We start from the raw sequence: 11,302 nt of genomic DNA on the forward strand, positions 1-11,302 counted from the left end.
GCAGCATTGTATAGTAAGTCATGTTTTTATTTATTTATTTATTTTTTTTGGCTTCATTGCATGGTTTGTGGAATCTTAGTTTCCCAACCGAGCGATTAAACACTGTGCCTTCACAGTGAGAGTGTGGCATCCCAACTACTGGACTGTGAGGGAATTCCTAGGTAATGTTTGACGTTTTAAGAAACTAGTGAACTCTTCTTCAAAGTGGTCATACCATTTTACATTATGACCAGCAACATATGAGGGTTCTAGTTAGGGTTCCTCACTGACACTTGATATTGTCTTTTTATAATAAGTGTGTAGAGGTATCCTATGTATCCATTGCATTTCCCTGGTGACTAATGCCTGTGAGAATGTTTTCATATGCCTTATATTCCTTACATATCTTTTAAATGAAATGTGTATTAAAATCTTTTGGCCATTTTTAATTGAAGTACTTGTCTTTTTAGTGAGTTATGAGTTCTTTATGTATTCCCGATGCAAGTCTTTTATGAAATATACAATTTAGAACTATCTTCCCAATCTGTCACTTATCTTGTCTTTTCTATCTGCTGGAGCACAAAAGTGTTTAATTTTGATAAGATCTAATTTATCAGTTTTTTCTTTTATATTATGCTTTGGTGTCCTATCTAAGAACTCTTTGTCCATCCTAAGTTTCTTAAATATTATTACTTAAGAGTTCTCTGACAAATTCTATGTAGTTCTTAGATTTAGATTTTTAATCTATTTTGGATTAATTTCATATATGTAATGTGAGGTGAGTGTCTGAGTTTATCATTGTATATATGGCTATTTAATTACTGCAACACCAGTTGCAAAAATGGCAAGAATTACTGAAAGAATACCGTTTCCCTTTTGAAGTGTCTCAGTATCTTTGTTGAGTACTGAGTAACCAAAAATGTAAGGATATATTTCTGGACTCTCATTCCTTCCTACATTATATTCCTTCCTTATATTTTTCTCCTTGCTAAGTTTCTTCCATCTGCACTTTTTTGGGTGTTGGTCTGTTGATAGTAATCTGTTTGCTTTTGAACAACTGAAAATGACTTTATTTTGTTCTAACTCAGTAATAGTTTAGTGAAATGTAGAATTCTAGGTCAGTAGCTCCCTTCTACCCCTCTTCCTCCTCCTCCTATTCTTCCTCCTCCTCCTATTCTTCCTCCTCCTCTTCTTCCCGTCCTCCTCTTCTTCTTGACACTTTAAGAGTAAGACTTCTTAGACTTTTGGCCTTAGTTGCTGCTTGTAAGAAACCTGCTGTCTTGGTAAGTGCTGTTTTTCTGTGGGTAATTGGTCTCTCCTCTCTGTTAGATTTTGACACTTTATTGTTATCTTTGAAAATCTGTAATTTCACCCAGATCAGTTGATTTGTAGATGTTCTGGACACACAATGTATACTTTCTAGGAAGGTGCATGTCTTTCTTTAATTCCAGTACATTCTAAGCTATTCAGTTCCTAAAACTTGCCTTGCTGCCACTTCCTTTGTCGTACTTGTGTGGAATTCCTCTCAGGTGAGAAGCCTCTCAAGGCTGTATGTCAGCTGCACTCACATCTTTGCCCATCTTCCCTGACCTCCTCCTTCTCTGCTTCCCTCACTTCTTACAGCTTTTGCAGGAGGACAGCCCCTCGGTAACTCATGTGCACAAGCATCATCTCTGCTTCTAAGCCCTACAGGTTGTAACGTGCCCACAGTCACACACGGGTGAAGGGGTCAAGCACTCTTTCAACCATTCCAGGACGGTGCCTCCTGAGGAGAGGCTGTCAGTGAGGCAGGTGGTGTGGTGGGACCAGGCCACAGGTGTGCAACTTGGATGAGCTGTCTACTGGTGGCATGAGTTACCACTCTCAGCTCATGGTGTTCCACGCTCAATACTGGGTCATAGTGGTCTAAGGGCCTCAGCTCATCCCCTTCCTGCCTCATTCTACTCCTGCGGCAGAACGTTCCGGCTCTGGAGTCCGGTTGACCTGCAGCTACTCTGTCAGCCTGGGGGGTGGGATATAGCGTGGGAGCCTGGTCTCCCGCCATCTTCTTTTCAAGCCCAGCTTCTGGCAACTTCCTCTGCCCTCCTTCCTCTCAGGCCTTCTCTTTTTGCTTCTTAATAGCCTTTTCTTCTCTTAAAAACCTTCCTCTTGCATATCAAAAACTTTGGCTCTTAAAAGTTTTGTTTCAGATGGATCTGGGATCAAGAGCTTATTTTGGAAGTTAAAACACTGAACACTGACTATTTCTTTCTCTCTGTGTTTAAACTGCCCTCCTTCTCCTTCTGGTTCTGTGGGAGCTGAACTAGGAGGGAAAAAAAAGCAAAGAACAGACATTTGTATTTCAAGATGCTTTCCTGCCATAGACTCTAAAGTTCATTGGCACAGAGACTGGTATATAGTGCATGTGCAATATATGTTCTCTGTATACTTATTTATTCATTTTAATGTATTTATTACCATTTTAGTATTCTTGCCTGGAAAATCCTATGGACAGAGAAGCATGGCAGGTTAGAGTCCATAATATTGCAAAGAGTCGAATACAACTGAAGTGACTTAGCACTAGCACTATTACCATTTTAATTATTTTTAAGTGCATAGTTGCATAACATCAAGAATATTCATACTGTCATGCAGCCAATCTCTAGGACTTTTTCATCTTGCAAAACTGAAACTGTGCCTATTAACTGGTAACTCCCCATTTTCTTTCCCCTCAGTCCCTGGAAATCACCATTCTTACTTTCTGTGATTTTATCTACCTTGGATATTTCATATAAATGGAATCATGTAACATTTGTCTTCTTGTGACTGACTTATTTCACTGAGCATAAAATCCTCAAGGGGTTCCCCAGTGGCACAGTGGTAAAGAATCTGCCTGCAATGCCAGAGACACACAGAGATCCAGTTTGACCTCTGGGTCAGGAAGATCCCCTGGAGGAGGGCATGGCAACCCACTCCAGTATCCTTGCCTAGAGAATCCATGGACAGAGAAACTTATTGGACTACAGTCCATGGGGTCACAGAGAGTCAGACATAAGTGAACTGACAGCATGCACGCACACAAAGTCCTCAAGGTTTACCCATGTTGTGGCATATGTCAGGATTTCCTTCCTTTTTAAGGCTGAATAATATTTCATTATATGTACACATCATATTTTTCATTATTCATTCATATGTTGATGGACTCTTGGGTTTCTTTGGCAAATATCTCTTTGAGTCCTTGCTTTCACTTCCTTTGGGTATATACCCTTGTTAATGGAAGGAGAGTCTGCAGACTCTTCCTTCTGTGGGCCTCGGTTCTTGGTAAGGACACCGAGAAGAATCTAAGGTCTTACCCATTGCAAGGCAGTTTATTACAACAGGGAAAGAAAGAACAGGACACAAAGAGTTGGACACGACTGAGCCCTGAGCCCACACAAAGAACCAAGATCAGTTCAGTTCAGTAGCTCAGTCATGTCCAGCTCTTTGCTACCCCATGAACTGTAGCACGCCAGGGCTCCCTGTCCATCACCAGCTCCAGGGGTACACCCAAACCCATGTCCATTGAGTCGGTGATGCCATCCAACCATCTCATTCTCTGTCGGCCCCTTCTCCTTCTGCCCTCAAGCTTTCCCAGCATCAGGGTCTTTTCTAATGAGTCAGCTCTTTGCATCAGGTGGCCAAAGTACTAGAGTTTCAGCTTCAGCATCAGTCCTTCCAATGAACACCCAGGACTGATTTCCTTTAGGATGGACTGGTTGGATCTCCTTGCAGGCCAAGGGACTCTCAAGAGTCTTCTCCAACACCACAGTTCAAAAGCATCAATTCTTCGGCACTCAGCTTTCTTTATAGTCCAACTGTCACATCCATACGTGACTAATGGAAAAACCATAGCTCTGACTAGATGGATCTTTGGTGGCAAAGTAATATCTCTGCTTTTTAGTATGCTGTCTAGGTTGGTCATAACTTTTCTTCCAAGGAGCAAGTGTCTTTTCATTTCATGCCTGCAATCACCATCTGCAGTGATTTTGGAGCCCAGAAAAAAATATTATTTGCAGCCAAAGAACCAAGAGAACACCTCAAAAGAGAGGTGGGCCATGCCAAGGGAGACAAATGGCCTTGGGGGGCTGGGGTACAGAGTTTTTAAGGCAGAGTCATTTGCATAATCCAGGAGGGTCACTGATTCACAGCTTTACTTGACAGCTTCAGGTTATACAACAAGATACTCTACATGCCTATCCTTCCATAATTCAGTCTGTTATAATTAGATGCATGTATTCACAGAAGCTCCATTGCTGAAGCTGAAGCTCCAATACTTTGGCCACCTGATGCAAAGAGCTGACTCATTAGAAAAGACCCTGATGCTTAGAAAGATTGAAGGCAGGAGGAGAAGGGGACGATAGAAGATGAGATGGTTGGATGGCATCACTGACTCGATGGGCATGAGTTTGAGCAAGCTCCAGGAAATGATGAAGAACAGGGGAACTTGGCTTGCTGCAGTCCATGGGGTTGCAAAGAGTCAGACATGACTGAGTGCCTGAACAAGAGCATTTCATAGAATATTTATAAACAGTTAATGAGTCCAACAGTTAATGGCTGCCAAAGGTCACTTTAGTACAGGAGAGTGTGACGTGTACACATGCGCTAGAGTAGGGAAGTCCCACCAGTGGGTGGTTGAGGGGGCAATGTTTAGGGCCCCTTGACTATATTTGGAGTACTGGTGGGTATATTAGGAGTGGGGCTGGCAAATTGCTTGGTGGGATTAGGTGGCTATTGGACAGTTAGCCAAAGGAGCGCCTTCTTCTTGCTCTCAGCTAACTTCTTGCCTATCACCCTGAAGTAGAATTACTGGATCATATGGTAATTCTATTTTTAAGTATCTGAGGAATTACTGTACTGTTTTCACAGCAGCTGCCCCATTTTACATTCTCACAAGTGGTATACAAGGGTTCTTGTTTCTCCACATCCTTGCCAACACATCAATGCTTGTTATTTTCCTTTTAGTTTTGCTTTGTTTTAAAATAGTAGCCATCCTCATGGCTATGAGGTGATACCTCATTGTGGCTTTTAAAAAAACAACCTCTAGATCCATGCATGTTGTTGCAAGTGGCATTATTTTATTATTTTTTATGGATGAGTAATGGTCCATTGTATGTATGTACCACATTCTTCTTTATCCATTCGTCCATCCTGGACACTTAGGTTGCTTCCATACTTTGGGTGTTGTCAATAGTGCTCTTGTGAAAACTGGGGTGCATGCATCTTTTAAGATTTGAGTTTTCATCTTGTCTGAAGAGTGGGGTTGTCCCATCATATGGTAACTATATTTTTAGACTTTTAAGGAACTTCATACTATACTCCATAGTGGCTGTACTGATTTATGTTCCTACCAACAGTGTAGGACTGTTCCCTTTTCTCCAAACTCTTCTTATTGTGTTTTTGATTTTCATTTTTCTCATGATTAGTGATGTTGTGAGTTTCTTCATATGGTTATTGGTCATTTGGCTCTTGTATTTTTGCAAGGCCTTCTGTGTTCATTTCAGAATAAGTGCCCAAACTTACTGGTATGCAGTCAACTTTAATAAAGATATCATCAATCTCTTGGGTTCTCTACTGGTCTCTAAAATTCTGACTTCTTTTAACCCTTTGGTTTTCCTTATTCTGCTGAAGACTTATCCTCTACGTTACTCTGATTCTCACACCCTCCATGCTAAGAACATCAGAGACCAAAGGCTTTAGACCGAGCTTTTACTTCTCTTAAATGGTGTTTGGTGTGGGAATAGGTAAGGCTGAGTAGGTAAGGCTGTTTCCTGAAGGAGAAGGGTGAGGAGTGGGTCTGGGATCTTGGGAAGACTTGAAGCATCAAGTCCAAGGGAGCATGTGGATAGAAAATATTGGATCCAAAACAAATTGCCCATCATTTGGAATTGGTAAGGCAGTTAGAAGTCTTGGGAGGCAGAAGCCCAAGGTGCATGTTTACTGACATGGAGATGTTAAGGGTGCTGAACAGGGTCACCTCTGCTTGATTTGTCATTTTCATGGGAGGTTCTTTGTGCTCATCCTGACTCCATCAGGCCCTCGTGTACATGCAGCTTGGCCCCATCTCTATCTGCTCCATCCAAGGTTTCCATGAGATTTTCATTGGTGAGGATGGGAGTCCTAGTAGAAAGGCAGGTGTGGAACAAATGGGATCCATGACCCTACGGTCTGTAGCCTGCCAGGTTCCTCTATTCAGGGAATTCTGCAGGAAAGGATACTAAAGTGGGTTGCTGTGTCCTCCTCCAGGGGATCTTTCTGATCCAGGGATCGAACCTGCATCTCTTATGTCTCCTACATTGGCAGGCAGGTTCTTTACCACTAGCACCACCTGGGAAGCCCCTTTGACAAGTATCCTCAAACCAAAATATAAAAAGCTGTCATTCATGTGGCAAATATAAACTACTGTAGCCATCTGTGGTCTTTACAATCAGAAATCAAGTACTTCAGAGTGAAACACATTATTTTGCAATCTGGATGTTATATAGATATAAGCAGGCTACTTTATTTCTTATTCTCTTGGGGTTTATTTTGGTAATTGTCCTCTTCCCCTTAGGAATACAGTTAAAAAATAATTTTATTTGCTTTTTATTTATTTATGTATTTATGGCTGCACTGGGTCTTTGCTGCTGCACGCTGGCTTTCTCTAGCTGCAGTGAGCGGGGGTTACTGCAGTGCAAGGGTTTCTCACTGCAGTGGCTCCTCTTGTTGCTTTAGGGCACGTGGACTCAGTAATTGCAGCTCGCAGACTCAGGTGCCCCACAGCATCTGGGATCTTCCAGCACCAGGGAACGAACAAACATGTGTCCCCTCCATTATTAGGTGGATTCTTAACCACTTGACCACCAAGGAAGCCCTACAATTTTTATACAAGGCAAGATTGTTAGAGCTGTTAAGATTATTGTTGTGTGAAAATCTGCAGTTTTGAGTTTTGGCTTTCATGTCAAAAGCCCTGTCCAGTGAATCAACAGGGTTTCTTTTCTGGGACTTTTTGAAGATGCTTTTTATTAGTAGTACATTATATCTAGAATATGGCATCCACCTGTTATATAGATTACTTTTAGTGCATTAATTTATTCTTGCAAGAATTTGTTTTTGTTTCTGATTTGTGTTGAATAGCTCCTGCTTACATGAGTTTACAGTATGAGTTAGAATGAGTCTAGTTATTCATCATTTGAAGGCATTGCTCTGCATTTCGACAATCTTCTTGTGTGTGTGCTAAGTTGCTTCACTGATGTCGAGCTCTTTACGACTGCATGAACTGTAGCCCGCCAGGCTCCTCTGTCCATGGGATTCTCCAGGCAAAATACTGGAGTGAGTTGCCATGCCTTTCTCCAGGGAATCTTCTCAATCCAGGGATCAAACCCGCATTGATAGGCGGGTTCTTTACCACTAGCTCCATCTGGGAAAACAATCTTCTTAGATTATCTTTATAATCAGAAAAGAAAATAATACCACTTCGTAGGATGCCAAGATCAGGACAAAAATTTGTTATTTTCCCCTCCATCTGACCCTTACTTATTAAATCATCAAAAATGTAATATAAATATCCAATTGCTGTTAAAGGTGCCATGAAATAGGAACTGTTAACAATGTTAATCTCCAAAGAACCTGCTTTGAAAAGAACTGTGGCAGTGTGAACTGCCCCTGTAGACGGCCTCGTATGAACACAGTTCCACTACACATCAATGGTGAGACTTGGGCAAGGTGCATACCTTTTCTAAGACTGAATTTTCTCTTCCACTAAGATGAAGATGATAATAATACCTAATTTAGAACAGTCATTATTAAAAGTAAGAAGAACAATAATTACTGCATGGAATCTAAATTACAAAACTAATATAAAGAATGAAAAGACTGACTATAGCTTTTTTTCCGGTTGCGGCGCCGCGCGGTGAGGATCTCTTTTCCACGTCTGCTGCCATGCCGTCCAAGGGCCCTCTGCAGTCGGTGCAAGTCTTCGGACGCAAGAAGACAGCCACCGCCGTGGCGCACTGCAAACGAGGTAATGGCCTCATCAAGGTGAACGGACGACCCCTGGAGATGATCGAACCGCGCACGCTGCAATACAAGTTACTGGAACCTGTTCTGTTCCTGGGCAAGGAGCGATTTGCTGGTGTGGACATCCGCATTCGAGTGAAGGGTGGTGGTCACGTGGCCCAGATTTACGCCATCCACCAGTCCATCTCCAAAGCCTCGGTGGCCTATTACCAGAAATATGTGGATGAGGCTTCCAAGAAGGAGATCAAAGACATCCTCATCCAGTACGACCGGACCCTGCTGGTAGCCGATCCCCGTCGCTGCGAATCCAAAAAGTTTGGAGGTCCTGGTGCCCGTGCCCGCTACTAGAAATCCTACCGATAAGCTCATCATGAAGATCAGGTGCTATTCCCTGTATAGCACCTTTATAATAAATGTTGTGGGGTTTAAGCTTTCAGGAACTAAAAAAAAAAAAAAAAAGACTGACTATACAAAACCATTTATTTGAACATCATTCATATTTTAAAACTTTGAGTCATTTAAATGTCCATCAATAGGAGAGTCACTGAGCATATTTACAAAAAGCTTTTGGGTGAGATGTTTTGCTGCTATTAATTGAACACTCATGAAGATTATACAGCAAAACTGAAAATGAACAGAAGTCCCTAAACAACATAAATTGAAACAAGGATTTATAGCATGATTAAAATATGTAAAATATAAGTATGAAAGAAATAAGGAAGAGAGTTCACATAATGATGAATGAGGGGTGAGTTATACATATTTTTTACTTTTAAGTTTTCTATTACATTATTGTATTGCTGTTTATAATTAAAACAGTAGCCTTATTAATTACTTTTATTTTTCCTATTTATGAAAAAATACTTTAAAAATTGCAGAAAATCCTGAATAATAGAATTAAAATTACCCTTAATTTTGCCATTAGTGTTTTAATTTCATTACTTGGTACTTTTTCAAAATTAGCTTTGCTTTAGTTTCAGTTTATCCCTTAGCTTGTTCCTTGGGCTGTTGTTTTTGCATCTCTTCTTTATGTTTGATCTTTCAAAGAATATAAGCCTATTCGCTCTTTCTCAGGAGCTGTAAATTCCTGTCTTATTGAGAATACCAAGAAACCCTTTTTTGAAATGTCTTGTGTTTCCTGTCAAAAATAGTTTTCAGAGGTGAACTGTGCCTTCAAAACTTGCAGATAAAAATACTCCTTTCCCTTGCAGTGCCCTGTGCATTTTCTCCATTCTGTGCCACTGTGTGTTTGTTTTTTCTTTAATTATCCTTTAATAATGTGAGACTCAGCCAGATCCTTGGTCCCACACAGTTGCTCTTGAGTCCATGCAGACTCCTCCCCAATGGAGAGCAATAGGGAAGGTCAATGCTGTCATTTCCTTTCTTATAGACATTTATCTTGTTCTTTTCTTCTAGAATCAAGGGGAATATTCATTCATTTATTCTCTGCTTCGTTTTCTTAGACCTACAGAAACCTTTTCATTTTATCTAAAGGAGGCTTCTGCAATAGATACATGCATGAAAATCTCTCAGTTCAGGGTACAGGGTCTTTGGGATCTTGTTGTCTACCTACCTGTGGATAAAATTTGTTCTCTTCTATTTTCACTTGAGCTTAGTACAGAGAAGGGAAGAGTCCACTTAACAGGATAGGTTTTTGTATGTGGCTGTCATTCAAATGAGCAGTGGATCAGTCTTAGGACTGTGTCACTCTTCCAACTTAGTACCAGAGTCATTTAAGACAATGCTTCTTCTAAATGGACAGGAAACTCTGTCCGGGAAACAATTCCTCTTCTGAGTGAATTGGAACTTCTGCATACACACAGAAAGAGAATGCTAATAGGAGTCAGGCACAGAATGGACATGGTCAAAACAGAAGCATTTCTGTCTTAAATCACTATCTTCACAATGATACTGTACAGATTTCCTTTTTCTTTTTCTCCAGTTGTAGGCCATGGATGTCCCAGCTAGGAGCAGATCATGGGGGAAATTTTAAACTTCTTCCTACCAACTATGAGAATATGGGACTTTATATTTCAAAAGGTAAAGCCTGTAGAAACAAGTTCTCTATCCAGTTCTACTAAATATGCTTGCTAGATATTTTAGCAATACCTACAAGACTTTTAATTAAAATTAAGATGCTCGCTCCTTGGAAGAAAAGCTATGACCAACATAGACAGCATATTAAAAACTACAGAAATTACTTTGCCAACAAAGGTCCATCTAGTCAAAGCTATAGTTTTTCCAGTAGGCATGTATGGATGTGAGAGTTGGGCTATAAACATAGCTGAGTGCCAAAGAACTGATGCTTTTGAACTGTGGTATTAGAGAAGACTCTTGAGAGTCCCTTGGACTACAAGGAGATCCAACCAGTTCATCCTAAAGGAAATCAGTCCTGGGTGTTCATTGGAAGGACTGATGTTGAAGCTGAAACTCCAATACTTTGGTCACCAGATGCGAAGAACTAACTCATTGGAAAAGACCCTGATGCTGGGAAAGATTGAAGGCGGGAGGAGAAGGGGACGACAGAGGATGAGGTGGTTGGATGGCATCACTGACTCAATGGACATGAGTTTAAGCAAACTCTGGGAGATGGTGAAGGGCAGGGAGGCGTGGCATGCTGCAGTCCATGGGGTTGCAAAGAGTTGGACATGCCTGAGCAACTGAACTGAACTGAACTGCAAGACTTTTCCAGGATATTAACTGTGATCCTTGGTTTTCAGAGCTGCTTTATTATTTTTTTTTTCTCTTGTCATTGTAATAGAACTGTGGGAGAAGACACGCAGAGATGCCTTTTGAAACTGGATGTTCCTGCTTTCAATTTAAATACTTTATTAAATATACTTTTTCAAAATGACAGTGACATTGTTTGATCCTTTCTAATTTATCACTAGAATTTCTAAAATGGTACACACACACACATATATACTTCAGAAAAGAAATTAGCCTGGTAGAATCTTTCAGGAATTTTCACAACCTATAAGGCTGATAGAGATGGACTTGAGAATAAAGGTTGGTCACTTATCCACTCATCACCTTGTTGAAACACAACATTCTTGCTTGAAAAATTGATGGAGGTTAAGAAGACGAAGCATTTCATCTCTCCTGCTGGTTTCCTCACTCTGTGACTCCTGACTCAGAGCCAACCAGAAAGCTAGGCAATCATCGCGTCACTCTGTGGGGGTGCTTCTCTGCCACATTTTTCTACATCATTTCCTGAAACTCAACAGAAATACAGGGAAGAGAGCAGTTGTACACAGAAGTTGTACACAGAAGTTGTATGCTGAACTCAGAGATGAAGGGTTCATTGAGT

General features: G+C 40.9%; 1 protein-coding gene across 1 annotated transcript; it reads left to right on the plus strand.

The window, feature by feature from the left end:
* Positions 1–7,868: 7,868 nt before the first annotated feature.
* On the plus strand, positions 7,869–10,846 carry LOC110136888 (small ribosomal subunit protein uS9-like). Its single transcript, XM_070466926.1, has 2 exons — positions 7,869–8,740; positions 9,935–10,846. The coding sequence occupies exon 1, from the start codon at positions 7,915–7,917 to the stop codon at positions 8,338–8,340; it is 426 nt and encodes a 141-aa protein (XP_070323027.1). The 5' UTR covers positions 7,869–7,914; the 3' UTR covers positions 8,341–8,740; positions 9,935–10,846.
* The last annotated feature ends 456 nt before the right edge of the window (positions 10,847–11,302 follow it).

Source organism: Odocoileus virginianus, chromosome 1 (genome assembly GCF_023699985.2).
Source record: "Odocoileus virginianus isolate 20LAN1187 ecotype Illinois chromosome 1, Ovbor_1.2, whole genome shotgun sequence".
In the NCBI taxonomy this organism is placed as follows: Eukaryota; Metazoa; Chordata; class Mammalia; order Artiodactyla; family Cervidae; genus Odocoileus; species Odocoileus virginianus.

Excerpts from the sequence above, each read along its gene's own strand:
- LOC110136888 (XM_070466926.1), top strand. The coding sequence starts at position 7,915 with ATGCCGTCCAAGGGCCCTCTGCAGTCGGTGCAAGTCTTCGGACGCAAG.